General features: G+C 37.4%; 2 protein-coding genes across 2 annotated transcripts; one reads left to right on the plus strand and one right to left on the minus strand.

Annotated features, from left to right (window-relative positions):
- Positions 1-2,043: 2,043 nt before the first annotated feature.
- On the minus strand, positions 2,044-7,235 carry LOC141429902 (uncharacterized). The gene is made up of 3 exons (XM_074090460.1): positions 7,161-7,235; positions 6,449-6,634; positions 2,044-2,723 (listed from the first exon to the last, which is right to left on the minus strand). The coding sequence occupies exons 2-3, from the start codon at positions 6,588-6,590 to the stop codon at positions 2,044-2,046; spliced, it is 822 nt and encodes a 273-aa protein (XP_073946561.1). The 5' UTR covers positions 6,591-6,634; positions 7,161-7,235.
- Positions 7,236-8,677: 1,442 nt separating this feature from the next.
- LOC141429562 (uncharacterized) lies at positions 8,678-15,182 on the plus strand. The gene is made up of 5 exons (XM_074089920.1): positions 8,678-8,805; positions 12,400-12,478; positions 13,504-13,701; positions 14,004-14,148; positions 14,741-15,182. Exons 1-5 carry the CDS (start codon positions 8,792-8,794, stop codon positions 14,845-14,847), a joined length of 543 nt encoding a protein of 180 aa, XP_073946021.1. The 5' UTR covers positions 8,678-8,791; the 3' UTR covers positions 14,848-15,182.
- The last annotated feature ends 2,438 nt before the right edge of the window (positions 15,183-17,620 follow it).

Consider the following 17,620-nt stretch of genomic DNA (forward strand, 5'->3'; position numbering starts at 1 on the left):
GTTTATTGCTTGTTTCCGAGATGACGTTCAAAGTAAGTTTAAAATATTATCATTTATATTGCCTGCATACATAATAAATATTTACAGATGCAAGAAGTAAAAATAATATTAAACCACGCCATTGAAAATTAATCCGCTTTGACCTCTGCAGCGTTTTTCATTTCTCAATAGGTATCTCTAAAGAGAATTACAGTTGATGTGTTAGGAACCGAAATACAGCATACTTAAATAATAAAAATATCCTAATACAAAACTGATTAAAACCAAAAGCTGTATAATAGATGCCATTAATTATGTAGTACAGCTACTGAGACTATAATCCTCTCCAAATATTTTTAAGGGTGTTAAAAAAAATTACGCCATTTTCTATTAAACAAAGAACAATTGAAAAGATAATTAAAGGAATACTTGACAATATTTGGCAATAACTAAGGTCGTATCGTGATTATCAGCTAAAATAATGATGACTGTCCTCATTGCATTGTATGAAAAATACGAATGTTTGTTCTCGGGTCTTGGGTGCTTAATATGTATTTAAGTATGTATCTATCTATATTTATATAATTATATTTATCCGTTGCTTAGTACCCATAACACAAGTTTTGCTAAGCTTACTTTGGGACTAGGTCAATTATTGGTGTGAAGTGTCCCGTAATATTTATTTATTTATTTATTCGTCTTTCTTTATTTTTATTTTCAATATTCTTAGTGGCGCGTGTATTTTTTGTTGAAAAACACACACAGCATCGCAATAAATATCAATGTGCATGTAAATGCACGTTCACCAACAAAAAAAACCGCCTTGATAATATTTTTCATATTATTTTTTTCTAATATGATTTAAAAGATTTCGCCATCATCAGCAATCGTTATCTATATAATCCCCACAACGATATATTTTTTATTCTTCTGAAATTATCTTTAAAAACCTATTTAGAACTTATATTCTTACAAGTGGCTGTTAAGACATTATCTGTAGTGTTATAGTTTCCAATTACACCGAATAACAGCTCTTATAGCTATTATGCAGCCTATTTTTTCTTATTCAGTTTCTATACAGCTCTAATAACGCTTAAAACTGTATAACTTGGGCCCTTTTTGCACTTATATCGGCTGTATAAGCGCTTATACAGCCTTTATACAGCCTAATTAAACAGCGTTAAGTAATTATAAACATGAACATAAATACAGCTTCTATACAGCTTGTAATGCTACTTGGGTAGTTACTACACAAGGAAGTAAGACCCGTGTGGCAAAGACTGGTGCCCTAACTAGGATGAACCTGTGTGTCGGGTCACCAGGTCGCCGACCCTCAGATGTCTGCAACTACAGCTTACAAAATTGTTGAAACACAATAATTACTTATGAAGTAAAGTCAAAGTCAAGGTAAGGACTTAAACACTAAAACTGAGATATGTAGATAATACTCGTATAGGTGTGTGTGTGTGTGTGTGTGTGTGTGTGTGTGTGTGTGTGTGTGTGTGTGTGTGTTTGGGTGGGTGCGTGCGTGCGTGCGTGCGTGCTTGTGTGTGTGTGTGTGTGAGAGTGTGTTTTATGTACCCGTGATCGTATTTTTTGTAATGATTAAGTATTTCAATGTTGAATTCATTTTATGCGATTGTCATTAAAAGTTTTTCGAATGTTTCCTTTCAGTACAATTAGCTAACTAAAGGATTTAAGGTGATTGCCCTCCAGGGCCCATTGATTTTTTCCACTCTGTATAATATTATTATAAGCACAGACATTTATTTCATTTAACAGCTACGCAACATTAGAGCCATTGTTGCTTACGCGGCATTGCAATACCATTGACGTTGTCTCATCTCATCATCATCATCATCATCCCAGCCTATATACGTCCCGCTGCAGGGCACAGGCCTCCCCTCAGAAAGAGAGGGCTTGGGCAGTAGTTCCCACGCGGGCCCAGTGCTGATTGGGAACTTCACACACACCATTGAATGGCTTCGCAGGTATGTGCAGGTTTCCTCATCTCGTCTTGCTATAAATAAAACAATTTTGTATAGCTAATTTAAAGGTATAACTTTATTCGCTTGAATGCCAAAAAAACTCTTTTTTGATACCATTTTCTGATGATTCTTCAGTTGGATAATAAGCCATAGGCGCACTATCCTTGTTTACACTGGTATCGTCTTCCAATTCACTTAATTCTGCTTCAGCAAACATTTTTGCTAACACTACCTTAAGTTCCGCTTGTTTTCTTGTTGAGAATCTTTTAAACGTCTCAGCATAACTCATGAATAGATGATCTACAGCGTCTTCTTTTTTCTTTTTGGTTAAAATTTCGTCACTACTATCAGAATTTCTCCTCTTAAAAGCAGAATTAGGGAGCGTTACAATCGGTTTCTTCGAGTGAAGGTTCGGTGACCCAGGTTGGAGTTGAAATATTGAGGTAGCTGTGGTTGGCGAAAGCTTTGTGGAGTCTTCATTATTATCAGAATCTCTCTTTAAAACGGAGTTAGAGAGAATCGGTCTATTCGCTAACCCGGTTTGTTGTAAAAACGGCGAGGTTGCTGAGGCTGGAGAAAGCTTAAAGGAGTCAGGATCAATTGCTCGTGAATCTAAGATAGCGTCTAAGAATGTCATATCAGCGCTCCACATGTAATGGGTGTATTTCCTACTGGACCCCTTCTGCCATTTTACTTGTTTATGATGTCGAGTGTAGCCATCTCTAAGTGTTCGCCACATTTGTTTTGCTTCGTTCCCTGGAAAAAGCGAATGAGGATGTTAGAAGAAAGAACTACTGCCTAAGCTTTAGGACATAATTTTAACATCTATATTATACTTTATTAATTATTAAGTAACTAGCTGTTGCTTGCGACTCCTACCACGTAGAAATATGAAAAATATTTTTCTCAATGCTATGTAATGTTTATGTTGTGTTCCTTAAAACAGGCTTCAAAATATATTGTTGCAGGCCTAGGCCTGCAAGACAACATTCTTTGTTTCAATGCAAAACGTCAAATATCCACGATTTATTAATTTCAAGTCGTGTATAATGTGGCCTTACATTATACACGACTTGAAATTAATAATCTGAATATCTATGGTTCATTTATCAGTTACTGAATAAATTCACAGGGCTATGAATATTCTATATGTAAATATATAAATATTGCCGACGCGTTTTACGTAAAATTACAATTTAATTTACAAAATAAAGTACTAATGTAGCTGATTAAATGGGCTACAGTTCGTGTATATGGCCCTAAAAGCCGAACAGCAGAACAAGTGTAATTTTCTTTTTTTTTGATTGACTGGACTTAGGCTTTAGCCATTTTACAAGTACCTAAGTGCCAGTGCCATTCCAAAAGTTTCGTTTAGAAGCGTGATACGTGATTTTTTATTTTTGCAGTCCGTTATATCTACATGTTTTGTAGCAATTTGATTTTTTTAGGATTATTTTAACGTTTTAAAAATTCATGTTAGAATGAAATAAACACTTATATAGATAGAGGGTAGTTATAATTTGAGTCTGGTACAATTTTAGTTGTCTTACGAATAAAACAATGATTTCTAGGAGTTTATATTTATTTTAGTGCATGTTTGAGAAAAGCACTATATAAGCCTCAGCGTGAAAGAACATGCCAGCCTCGTATACCTATCTGTACTTGGCCTATACATACATGGCCTGCAAGCCTTTCTTTCCCGGCCTCTGCAGTAATGTACTATTGGATATTACGTCCTATTCTCCGACCTACCAAATATACACAAAAAAATCATAAAACTCGCACAAGCCGTTGCGGAGGAGTGGTTACAAAGGGTTAGTCTCACTTCGTCTAAAAAGCAACTGGTCTATGTAGCATGTGGTCTAAAAAGCAGCTGGTCTAAGTAGCAAATTGTCTATAAGGCAACTGGTCTAAGTAGCAAGTGGTCTATAAGGCAACTGGTCTAAGTAGTAAGTGGTCTAAAACGCTTTTCGCCTAAAACGCAACTGGTCTAAAAATACATCTCGTCTATAACGCTATTCATCTAAAACGCTTCTCGTCTAAAATGCAACTGGTCTAAAACGTTTTTAGTCTAAATCTCATCTCGTCAAAAATGCAAGTGGTCTAAACACAAATTAGTCTCACTACCATACGTACGAAATCTTTTTGAGTAGGCTTCATTACGACTTCACACTTATATTATAAATGCAAAAGTTGGTGTTTTTGTTACAATCACGCGTAAACTAAATAGCATAAAATAAAATTAATTTACAACATCAAAAAGCAATGCTAGCTTTGCTCGTGGTTCAATCCCAGAATCCTTCGCTTGCTCGAGTTTCAATTATAAGCACTCGTGCCAAACAGTAACTTTCCACCCTTGCATAACAAATAGCTATTAGACAAGCTGTTATTAAACTTTACGATTGGGCTCAAATTTGCTATACATGCGTATATTTGCTGACAATGTAATAATATGTTACCATAGAGCTGAACTGATGATGGAGTAACGAAACAATAAGATAGTCCCGCCGTGTTTGGTTGGGCTCATCACAATTGCCTTGATTAAGCAAAGGAAAGTATGCACAGTCGGCAATAAAAGCTTGTTTTAAAAAATAATTTTAGACATGAACGTATTTCTTTATCGTATGTTATATAGCTAGTAGATAGGCATAATATAGGTCTAAGGAATAAAATACTTCTTCATATTTAGACCAAGTGGCGTTTAAAACCTTAGGCCATCTGCGTTTTAGACCTATGGCTATGGTGTCTTAGGCCATTTAAGTTTTAGACTACTTGCTACTTAGACCAGCTGCTTTATAGACCACTTGATAATTAGACCAGTTGCCTTATAGACCACTTGCTACTTAGACCAGCTGCTTTATAGACCACTTGCTAATTGGACAGCTTTCTTATAGACCACTTACTACTTAGACCAGTTGTTTTTAGACCACTTGCTACTAAGACCAGTTGCCTTATAGACTACTTGCTACTTAGACCAGCTGCTTTTTAGACCACATGCTACATAGACCAGTTGCTTTTTAGACGAAGTGAGACTAACCCGTTACAAACACCGTGACGCGAGAATTTTATATACCTATTTGAAGATGTTACGAAAGATGCTACGTTTACAAATCTTTAAATTGCTTTATTGATATAGTTATATTTAATGGATTTATAAGTAAAAGAAAGTTTATTATAAATTACCAGCCGTTACCCGCGACTCCGTCTGCGCAGTCGTCTAGTAGGTATGCCGAATTTCATCTAAATCGGTTCAGCGGTTTAGCAGGTGGTAGGACCTTGTGCAAGGTCTGCCCGGATTGCTACCACCATCTTGCTCGCTAATCCTGCCGTGAAGCAGCAGTGATTGCACTGTTGTGTTTCGCCGTGGAGAGTAAGACAGCCGGTGAAATTACCGACACTTAAGGTATTCCATCTTAGGCCTCTAGGTTGGCAACGCATCTGAAATACCCCTGGTGTTGCAGATGTTCATGGGCGGTGGTGATCTCGTACCACCACGAGACCCACTTGCTCGTTTGCCTTCCAAAACTTTCGCATTTATAATATTATATTAAGTGGATTTTGTTTGAATGTATACCGAATTAATTACAAAACAAACTATCGCGTGCTAAATGACACCTGAGGCGAGAACGCTTTTGTTTCATGTTTTATTTTCATAAGTAGGTATCTGTTATTTTATTGTACATAATTTTTTGTATTTATTTTGCTTGTATTTTGAGTATTTCTGTTTTTACTGCACGTAATTTATCTTCTTATTAATAAATTGTTTACCTACATAACTAGTTTAGGTGCAAAAGATCCCTTGTTAGGGATAAGCTCGCCTTTGTACTTCTCTCTGTGTATCTGTATTTTTATTTTTATTCTTATGTGCATTATAGAGTTTACATACATACTTACTAATGAACATTTTTTACAGTCTACACATTTCTTACGACAATAACGATAAAAGCTATCCTACGTCCTTCCCAAGGATCATACCTACTAAGTTTCACCTGAATCGGTTCACCGGCTTACGGCCTTATCGCACTAGCGATTTGCGGTCAAGTTGAAAGCGAAGCGAGCGCGTGGTGATTTCGCCGCGAGCGCGCAACAATGCCGCTCTGCGAGCAGTGCGCAGCGAGTTAGCTGCGTATGCCTGTATAGCGCCGAAGACGCCCTATTGTTATTGTACGAGAGTCTACAATATGGCGTTTTGGCGCTATACGCAGGTAACTCGCTGCGCGCTCGTAGCGACATCAATGCTGCAATTGTGGCGCGCTTGCGGCCTAATCATATTACGCGCTCGCCTCGCTTTCAACTCGCCCGTAAATCGCTGGTGTGATAAGACCCTTAAGCTTAAAGATGAGTACCACAGACAGATAGATAAGTACACAGAGTTACTTTCACATTTTTTATATTATTAGTATTTAGGTTATTTGAGACTTACAATAAGCTTATATGTTTTGTAAACAATATGTTATATACCTACTAATAAATAATCCTACCTTCTATGTTCAATGCCGCTCCAATGTTCTCCCAAAGTTGAGTTTTTAAATAGTTATTCTTATACTCTTTATGTTTGTTATTGTAAATACACTCATTTTCACGCACTAAATTTATAAGTCTCTGTTTCAGTTCAATCTCCATTATCTATCACTTTTACTTCTATACCAAAGTTTCACAAAGTTCTCCTAAAACCAACGGCCAAGCTCAAATGTGTGATAGATCGGAGGCCGTATTGCCTATAACGTTTCTAGCGCTCGCCATCGCAATCTAATGACAGATTTCGCATACAAAAACTGTCATTTGATTGCGATAGCGAGCGCCAGAAACGTTAGGCAATACAGCTTCAGACTTTATTGTCCGCACTTGGAATCACAATCGATTTCACCAATTCATGTTGTCACAAAGCAAAGGACGAGGATAGAAAGAGATGGTGAATGCTATCGCGAGCGCCCGCACGTTAGACAATATGGCCTCACCTCACAAATTATTACATTAATCCAATTTGACCCTAATGTGAATTGGGATCTTAATTTTCGAGATATTGGTACTTCCAAACAAAGGAACTGTGAAAAGTCACAATATCTCATAACTGTGAAGTTTTATTAAGGTCAAATTCGTTTAATCTGATTACGACTTGCTCCATCGGCCCTTTTGATTTTGGCGCTATATTATGGACATAAGCAAATCTGAATCAAATACATTTGAGCTGACTTCAAAAAATGAATGTTCTTAACACAAGAAACCTTTTAAAGTTAAAAAACTAGCTCCTAATGTACAGTACAATACACGAGCTCTCAACACTGACTAGTGCAGTAAGAAAATTATAAAGCGACGTTGCCGTCCCGCTCTATACACGCAAGCACGTTGCGTGCTTGCGTGCGCGCGGCCGGCAGCTGTCACGCACGTTCGTCGTCACGCAACCGTATATCCCACTAATAATGATAAATGCGAAAGTTTTTGAGTGTGTTAACTGTAGTATATGTATCACAAAAATGCGGTTGGATGAGTTTGCTTGATTTATAGGAATATGTAGGCTATTTTAATGTTATTCCCACAGAAACGAGTACGCATGCAGTTTAACATCTCTCTGAAATTTCAAGAATTAAGTCTAGTTTAGTTTATACATTTTTTGTTGTACGTCAATAGAATACTTACACACTATTATACTTAAATTTCAGCAGTCTATCTACGGTTCTTGAGATACCACTCGGTGACGGACCGACGGACAGTATCAACATTAATACTGTTCTATTCGGGTGCAGCACCATATTAATTTCGTTGAAATCGTTGGAGCTGTTTCAGAGATATCGGGTAACGATATAAATAAATATACAGAACTAGCTCGGTTAAAAATATAAGAAAGAACGAGGAAAGAGCCAGCCCTATGGTCACCTGTGGAACGGAGAAGCTTCTTTTTTTATTATAGGTACCTAGGTGTTTCAGCAGTTCAGCTCCGGGTGCTCACGGCCCAAGAATTTCAACAGCAAAAGCCGCAAATATATAGCTAATAATAAAAAATATAATACGGAAATCGGAACAGTTTTTGTCAACTCGGCTTATTTACGTTCCAGTGCTGGCCACAGCAGGGCTACTACGAAATTCTAAAATCGAAGTTCGCATCGTACCGTCCCTCTCACTCTCGTATTAAATAATATAAGCGTTGGCGGGACGGTACGTTACGAACTTCGATTTTCCTGCAGGCCTCCTCTTAAACTATTTTATTGCCTACTTTCTGTTTACTGCGGAGTACAATGCATATTTTTACTAGTTAACCGCCAAGTTTTACTCATTCGACGCACGCAATGCAAAGCGTACAAATGATGCTTTGCTTTTCATTTCGGTGATGTCAACAGCTGAAGACTATACGAGTATATTCAAGCAGAGCGACAGAGAAAGGTTCAGTAAAGCCATAGCGCTGTTCTTTCAGACTAGGTATATCTATATACCAAGTGCCATCCACGAAGACGCGTGATTTTGTCAAAATTAGACATTAGTGACATTCTAATAAGAACCACGGCACGCGTCATCGTGAATGACTCTACCTATAGGCTCATATCAAAGCTACTATGGTGAATGTGTACATGAAGAGCTTAAGCGGAAGTGAGAATGAGTTAATATCAGCCTTAAAGCTAGTTCATTAAGTCTATTAATTAAATGAAAAAGATTAAGTACTTGAGTCTTTACGTCGATAAAGTGGTTCACCGCCAAATTTAAAATACATTCACAAGGTTATGTTGTCAGTATTGTCGAGCTATTCAGTCTTATACGACGTAAGCCTTGGATTACTTTAGTTGTTATTTACATACCTTCCTGTAGTTTTCTGTTTTTATTAAACACTAAGCATGGAACAAACAAAGTAAGTGTCTAAAATGTACACGTTTTTGATATAGACTTTAGGACTCTACATCACTGTTAAATTTAAATATGCATAATGTCTATTTATTTTTGAACTCTATCTCGTTTGTTGTGATTAAAGTGGGTGATAGACGTACGAACTTAAAGTACGCGGTTTTTAAGTTTGCGAGCCACGAGCAAGATTTCAAACCGGTTGGATCGCCGACGGTTTTAAAGTACGCGTACTTACGGTGACACACAGACGAAAAAGGTCGTCGAGCCATAAGTACGCGTACTTGCTCGTACGTCTGTCACCCACTTAAGTCGTATTTGTGTTTTGTTGATGAACTTTGTAATTGACGAAGTGACAACTCGTTTGAATTTTTTACTAGCTTTTTTTTTTAGTTTCACCTGTCCCGTTTGTCTGTCTGTCTCTCTGTCTGTAATCCAATCTTGCAAGTTGAATTTGAGCCACTTCCAGTGGTCGGATTGACTTGAAATTTAATATACTTATGTAAATTGCGTAACAATACAATAATCTGGTAGAGACATCCTGGTAGTCCGGTCAGGATGGTCTCCGCAGGACGGCACTCTTCAACGGTTAATGGCATCGACTTGAAATTTGGTATGCAAATGTAGTTTAGGTGACAATGTAAGTAAAGTAGGCAAAAAGTACAGTCAGCAAAAAAACTTGTGTCAAAAATGAAATTTTTACCAAAAACTTACTTTTACTTTCTTTGAAAAGAGCTGCTTCCATGGCAGATCCCATTTAGCTTAAAAAAAAAATACTTAAACACATTAAACATCCAAGACCCGAGAACAAACATTGGTATTATTCATACAAATATCTGCCCCGGCCGGGAATTGAACCCGGGACCTCAAGCTTCGTAGTCAGGTTCTCTTACCACTTGGCCATCCGGTCGTCTAATCCGGTCGAATTGATTATCATTTATCATATAGGCCTGGTGTTCTTAGACTTTTTTAATTTGCACGGAGCGGGTGGACGCGAAATCGAAAAACACCGGCCAAGAGCGTGTCGGACACTCCCAATACTCAGAAGAAATCAGGTAATATGTGGCGTTATCTGGGAAAAGGTACCTTGTTGTCGGTATTGAGTTATTGATATCCCCATAATCTACATACATTTAGCTATCGAACCATGTAAGAAACATGCATGTAGGTTTAATAGATATTTAAAAAAAAAATGTTGAATCTCAAAAGCCAGAAAAGGTGGTTATGAGAAAATTGAATTCAAACTTATACACCCAATAAAAGTATGTTATTGTTGGAAGTTACATAGATGACATGCTATTTGAGGAGTAGATTGTACGGGCTTTCAGGTTTCAATAACAATTTTGTAATTGGACAACGGTTTTCCTATAGTTTACCTTGCCAAAGTGTATAAAGTAAAAAAAAAAAGGTTGATGGATTTTTTACATTTTTTTCTATTTATAGTATATTTCCATTGGATTTTATCGAAGGAAAAATATTATGCGTAATTGGACACTAAATAAGAACTACTCCGTTTTGAATTAACGTTGTTTATTCTATAAAAAAAAATACTTTAACAAAAATAACTTTGTTGTTTACAAATGTAATTAAACAGTCAAAATCAACAAACTTTTATATTTAGTACGCTAAAACATAGCCAAATTAACTCAACAAATCTTAAAAAACTAGTTTTTTCAGTCTCAAAATTCAAGGTATCGTTTAGTAAAAAGTTGGTACAATCACTATATATTTTCTAAAAGGTACCTTATCGTCGGTGGTAAAATATTTAGTGATTATGAAGTGATATCATTTGAAAACGACTAATAACTTACGATTAATTTTAATAGTCTTAATTTAAGAACACTGTACAATTAAAACTCTTACCAAAAACCTATAATTTTGTCTCAACACACTAAATGATTAACGTATTTGAAAGGTACCTTATTGTCGGACGTAAAATGTTTAGTGACATAGTTAAGAATAAGATCTAAAAAAATGCTTTTGATTTGTAGTTGTAACTATTAATCGTTATTATTATTACTATAAATCAACCTCTAAAGACCAGCAGGTGGTAGGACCTTGTGCAAGGTCCGTCCGGATTGCTACCACCATCTTGCTCGCTAATCCTGCCGTGAATAGCAGTGCTTGCATTGTTGTATTTCGGCGTGGAGAGTAAGACAGCCGGTGAAATTACTGGCATTTGAGGTATCCCATCTTAGGCCTCTAGGTTGGTAACGCATCTGCAATCCCCCTGGTGTTGCAGGTGTCTAAGGGCGGTGGTAATCTCTTACCATCAGGTGACCCACTTGCTCGTTTGCCATCCAGTCGAATAAAAAAAAGACAAATTGGCGTAAATCGTCAATAAGGGCCTTATCACACTAGCGATTCGCGGGAGAGTTGAAAGCGAGGCAAGCGTGCAGTGAATTCGCTGAGAGCGTATAACGATTTCGCTGCAAGCGCGCAACGATGTCGCTGCTGCGAGCGCATGGCGAGTTCGCTGCTTTAGCGCCAAAAACGCCATATTGTAGACTTTCGTATAATAAATAGGGCGTCTTCGGCGCTAACGCAGCGACATCATTGCGCGCTCGCGGCGATATCGTTTCATGCTCGCGGTGAAATCGTTAAGCGCTCGAAGCGAACTCGCTGCGCGCTCACCTCGCTTTCAACTCGACCGCAAATCGCTAGTGTAATAAGGGCCTAACTGGCTACCGCCTAAGGGTGGCCAGTTATTGATGATTTACCTTACTCTAATTAAACGCAATTTATGATGATTCTTGACGTTTTTTACGCGCCGACAAGCACCGCAATGGGCCCGCGTGGGAACTAATGCCCAAGCTCTCTCATTCTGAGAGGAGGCCTGCCCTGTGCCAGTGTGGGACGAATAGGCTAGGGATGATGATGATGATGATAACGCGCGACAAAGTACCGTTGTCCGACACGTCTTCCAAACCGATACCGAGCGCACAGAAAGCATTCAAGAGCGGCACCGACAATAAGGTACCTTTCTTACTAAACTTTAAGGGATGTTTTAACTCATAAAAAATCGATTTAGAAACTTGTGTCTCTGTCAAATTAAATTTAGACCCTGCTTATTAATATAGATTAAAAAAGAAAAAATGATTTTTTTTCGACATTTTACTTCAAGCGCGATTATCTCGGAAACTAGAACCGACAACAAGGTACCTTTTACCAGATAACGCCACATATTGTTCGAAGGATTTCGTATTATGCACGGAATCTTCCAAGTTTAGGTATATTTTATACCATAGGCTGCTATTTACTCTTAAACTACTAATAATTCTCAAGCAATCCTAGCCGTTATAATTTTTCTTGTAGATTTGATATACTTACTACCATCCTGAATTTTTCCAACTTTTCCCACCCAACAGTTTAGATTTTAGACTGTGCGATGTGCGTATTAAGATTGTGCGTAACCTTATAGAAGTAATTTGTCTTTATGTGGGTTTCAAACCAGTAAGGTTAACGTCCGAGTACTCGACACGCTAAATGCCCAATAGACGAGACCCTGCTGTCATCTTTAATGCTAACGACATAAGATTAAAGATGCCAACTATTGGGACAGCGACGAGCACTCGTACATTTACCTTATATATTTAATTTTCAGACGTTCGTGTTGTTCCCGGGAGACTTGCTGCGGCATTCGGGTCGAAACTGGAGGATTCATATTCGCCATCATTAACGCTGTAAATATGCCAATCACAGAAAACTCCTAGCTTCGAACGCATATTCTTTTTCTAGAAGCGATTCTGTTTAAATTAACCTTCCTTGATTCAAGATTACCTATAAGATTAAAAATACCTAATGTAAAGTATAAGTTCTTGAGGGAAATTATATTTTCAGAAGAATGGCGCTTACGCAAACATGCGTTGAATTGCGTTGGAGTCATTGGAGTACTTAATGAATTTTCTGTAATCTGGCCAAATTGGTTTACGCAAGAGTTTGTCTTATTAATAAAATAAATAACATCGATTAACTAAAAAGTAAACCAATCAGGCTTCAGCTATTTGATCGGTTGCTTCCAAAATAACATTTTTAATTAAGATTGTTTTTTTGGAATCTTTTAGTATTTTTTACTTCAATTCCAATTTAATTGCAATAAAAAATACAAAAAGATTCCAAAAAAACAATCTTAATTTGATTGCTTAATAACGACATCTCTTGTCCGGGTGAGCGGTTAGTTCCAATGGGGTGCTGAAAGTTTCTCGATGAGGGCTACAGCATAGATGTCGCTAGTGTTGCTGCTTAAGTGACTAAATAAGAAAAAAACAAAACAAGCTGAGATATGTGGTGCATAGGAGAAATTCGTGTCTGTATCACTGTCCGGTGGTGGTGTAGTGGTATAGCACGTGGCACGAAATGCCGAGGACCTGGGTTCGATTCCCAGCACTGGTCTTATTTTTCTGGTTTTCTATGCATCTATATTTCAGTTTGTATTTTTTCGATAACATTTTTAACACTATGCAAAATGGTGTGTGTTTGTCGCTACTATTTGCTAAGAGTAAAATAAAATTTATGCAAAACTTTTGTTATTATAAGAACATTAAATTTACTTACTCGTACATGTAACAAGATCAATTCAATTCAACTACTGTGAGTTGCTAAAATTTGACTTGCATGATTTGTCTCAGTTTTATTTTTTACTAAGAACATGTGATTTTACAAAAAAAATGTTTATTTAAATAAACTGGTTTTAACACTGCCTTTTCAGATTATCATCACCGGTGGCACAGTCTGCAGTATGTACTTCTTCGGAATGATGCTCAGCATCAGACTGGACCCTGAAAAGATGCGGGAACAGGAAACAAACTCCGCCTTCTTATTCTTTACCATTGTGATCAGCGTTGCATTCGTGGGAGCTGCCATCGCCGAAGTGTTTGCGGTGCTGCTATGTGTCGGGATTTCTAAGGTAGGTAAGGTTAACCTTTACATTGTATATTTTTTTAAGCAAAGCGTTTATTCAGTAATAGACCTCAAAGTGCTGTCAAATCAAATTAAACTGTACTCAAATATTTTCAGATTTGTTACAATTTTCTCAGTTTTGTGACCTCAATTTCAATTTGATAGACATTTATTGCTCTACGTTAGAAACCTATTTCTTGTTATAATTTACATCAAAAGTGAAAACAGCTGTAAGGTAGTCTGAAATGTAAGGAACAGGTAGGTACATAATCATGTCTGCCTATATAAATAAATATGTATTTATTTCAGAAAAAGCCTCGCTATGTGATGGCGTACCTAGTATTTGGAATACTCGCTGAAATCGCGAGCCTGATTGGAATACTAATTTTTATTTGGATGGAGTGGGGCGAGTGGGACTTAGTCTCATATGGAGCCATTACGCTCGGAGTCTGTGGTAGGTTCACAACCATACTAATCAAAATATCTGGACAAAAATACTCATCAATAAAAAATAGTCATTGTTCCTAATTATTTTATTGCCGCACAGGCACAACTGTATTGAACATGCTGCTAATATACATGTCAGATCATTAATCTGTAATGTGGTGTTTTGAAACAATCTAAACATAGATAAGTAATGCACCTTCAGTAACCTTTTTCCTAATGGTCAAACTGATGTATAGGTGAAAAACTTGGTGTGACTTGTTGTACCATCAGCCAAATAAGTGGTCTACCAATTTTTAAACAAGTTCTTATCAAATTAATATGTCGCTAAACGCGAACTTTCAAGTTGACACGTCTTTTGGCATTATTGTTTTATGAAATGCAAACGATTATCAACTCTAGGGTTTCACATATTGGCTATATTTGGCTGATGGTTTGGTAAATGCACTCTATAATAATAGTATTACAGCTCATGTTTCGATAACTTTGATCACCCAACCCAAGGTTTCGCGATTTTGGTTTCGGTTTCGCTATCTTGACATGGCGTGTTAACCTTAGATATTTTTGCAGATTTTTTTAGTTAAATCTTGTTTTTTTTTCAGCTGCTTACGCGGTCCTGCTTTTGCTGGTGAAACAGACGTATATTGTGCTTACTGAGGCTAAAATGCGGGGCCACAGAAAATTAATAAACAATAAATATGATTTATAATTGTTGTAATGTAGATAGGAACTGTTTCAAGATCTTTTATATTGTTAAATTAGGTCTGTGTATATGTATGGACTGAATAAATAGTGTGTGTGTGTGTGTGTGTGTGTGTGTGTGTGCGTTTTTTAATCCTTTACGCTTCAAAATATTTAATACAAATAATACCATTTATGAAAACGTACCTGTGTTAATAAAATATTTGTGAACCATTTTATTGTTCAAACTAACAAATAATGATTGAGGAAAGACACTTTAATAATAATAATAATAATTGTTTATTTGCTTAGAATAATACATATTTACTCTGCTTATAAAATAAAACATTTTTCAGTATTTTTCATTTTTGTTATCCTTTTTGAAGAAATATGTATGGCTCTTCATTTGGTTTAATGAAATTTCCTCAGACATTTTCAACTTCACGGAGTTGTTATAAAGAAACCTAACCTAAACCAATCGTAGATGAGGCACATTCAACATCAAAAGTAGCGGATCACTTTTTTACTCTGTCGCATTGACAATCTTGCGTGGTGTTTAGTAGGTAAGTACGTGGCTGTTAAACGACTAAGTACGAAATTGCACAGCTACTTTTGATGCTGACTGTCCACGGACAAAAAGTCTAGATAATAGTGTAGCGACTCCTAGCGCCATCTAGTGAGCAAATATAGGAACTGCAACATCCCAACTTGGACGTATTATTATTCCTATGCTTCGGATTTCGGTTCTCAGCCATAACAGCTGTCTGGATCTCTATTTCTGTAGCCTCCCCTCATATGACCCCGCTGAAAAGTCATCATCATCATCATCAGCCTATCTTAGTTCACTGCTGGACATAGGCCTCTCCAACTGCACGCCACTGAGCACGATCCTCGGCCACTCTCATCCAGTTCTTGCCACCTTGCGAAGATCATCGCTCCACCTAGTCTGAGGGCGTCCCACGCCACGCTTGCGAACCGCGGTCTTCACTCAAGAAATCGCTAAAAAGTGCATTAAGTAGTTTGGTAAATTAAATAAACCATTATAGATTTTAACAAATTATGTCCACTGATTTTATAGCAAATGAATGGATGTTGGCGAAATTTAACTGAAATTTTCAAAAGTGGTATTTTATATCTGAACTGCAGTTTTGTAGCGATAGATAAACCAATTCAGTTTGCGAATAATACACTGAGCGGCAAAAAATCTGGCCCTCAAATGTATGCAGAATCGGTAATTTTGTATGAAGGGTGGGCCAAATTTTGTGCCACTGAGTATATTTTATAAATGTATGTATATGGTTTCGAAAAAAAGGCATGCGGATTATACCTATGCGGGGTTGCAGGTGGTAGGACCTTGTGCAAGGTCCGCCCGGATTGCTACCACCATCTTCCTCGCTAATCCTGCCGTGAAGCAGCAGTGCTTGCACTGTTGTGTTTCGACGTGGAGAGTAAGACAGCCGGTGAAATTACTGGCACGTGAGGTATCCCATCTTAGGCCTCTAGGTTGGCAACGCGTCTGCAATACCCCCGGTGTTGCAGGTGTTTGTGGGCGGTGGTGATCTCTTACCATCAGGAGACCCACTTGCTCGTTTGCCATCCAGTCGAATAAAAAAATAAAAATAATAAAAAACCTACCTAAGCGTCAACTTTACTTAAGTACCTATATAATGTTCTATTTAATTCGATGACCACAGTCACGTTGTACGAATACAAATTGTGATTAATAATTAATTACTCATATTGAAAGCCCCAATATGCAATGATGCAATGCATGCTTATTGGATTATCAGTGGGTACATTAACAACTCCAAAAAAAAACTACGACAGCCAGGATAAGGCCGGGAACGCCTGTAATGTGACATACATGGAATAAACAAATTTGAATTTGAATACACATGCTGTAGCTCGTACATTTTCATGTGAGTAGCTTGCACGCTTGTGTCATATTTGTATGAAGATTGACGTAGGTACACCAGCTACTTGTACGAAAATATGCGTGCTACAGGTATGTGTATTTCCAGTCTAATACTCGTATAGGGTACTCAATAAATCAGAAGATTAAAATAAATCTAGGTAAGTATTAGTTTAATACACTAGTTAAGCCCCGACCACACCACAGCTGGCGACAAGCCAAGTCAAGCCCTCAAAAACATACTATCCGTATTAAAGAATTAATATTCTGGCATGCTGTTTTACCGGTACCAGGCATGCCACTTACTAGCTTGTGTATTCTGGATGTAGACTATGCGAGAACTGCATGCAAGTTCCACTACATTGCGGTATTTGTTTGATCAACTTCATTCATTGTCCCTCAATAGTCTGCGATGTAATGCAACTTGTATGCAAGTTCTTGCATGGTCTAAATGGGGCTTTACTGTTGACAAGCCAACAATATGTAATTTAACTACCCGCCCCGGTTTCACACGGATGCACCTTTGAAAAAACCGGCCAAGAGCGTGTCGGACACGCCCAAAATAGGGTTCCGTAGCCATTACGAAAAAAAAAAATAATATTTTTCTAAGGATTTCGTATTTTAGGTATACGGAATCTTCCATGTTTAGGTATATTTTATACCTTAGGCTGCTATTAAAGAGTAAAACTACTAATAATTCTCAAGGAAACTTAGCCGTTCTAGTTTTCCTTGAAAGTTTGATATACTTACTACCATCCTGAATTTTTTCAAATTTTTCCACCCACCCGTTTAGATTTTAGAGGGGGGGGGGACGCTCGATTTTAATGAAATTTGCACTTTAAAGTTGAATATTTCGCAAACAAATCACCGAATCGATCTTAGCAAACCC

The sequence above is a fragment of the Choristoneura fumiferana genome, chromosome 7 (assembly GCF_025370935.1).
Source record: "Choristoneura fumiferana chromosome 7, NRCan_CFum_1, whole genome shotgun sequence".
In the NCBI taxonomy this organism is placed as follows: domain Eukaryota; kingdom Metazoa; phylum Arthropoda; class Insecta; order Lepidoptera; family Tortricidae; genus Choristoneura; species Choristoneura fumiferana.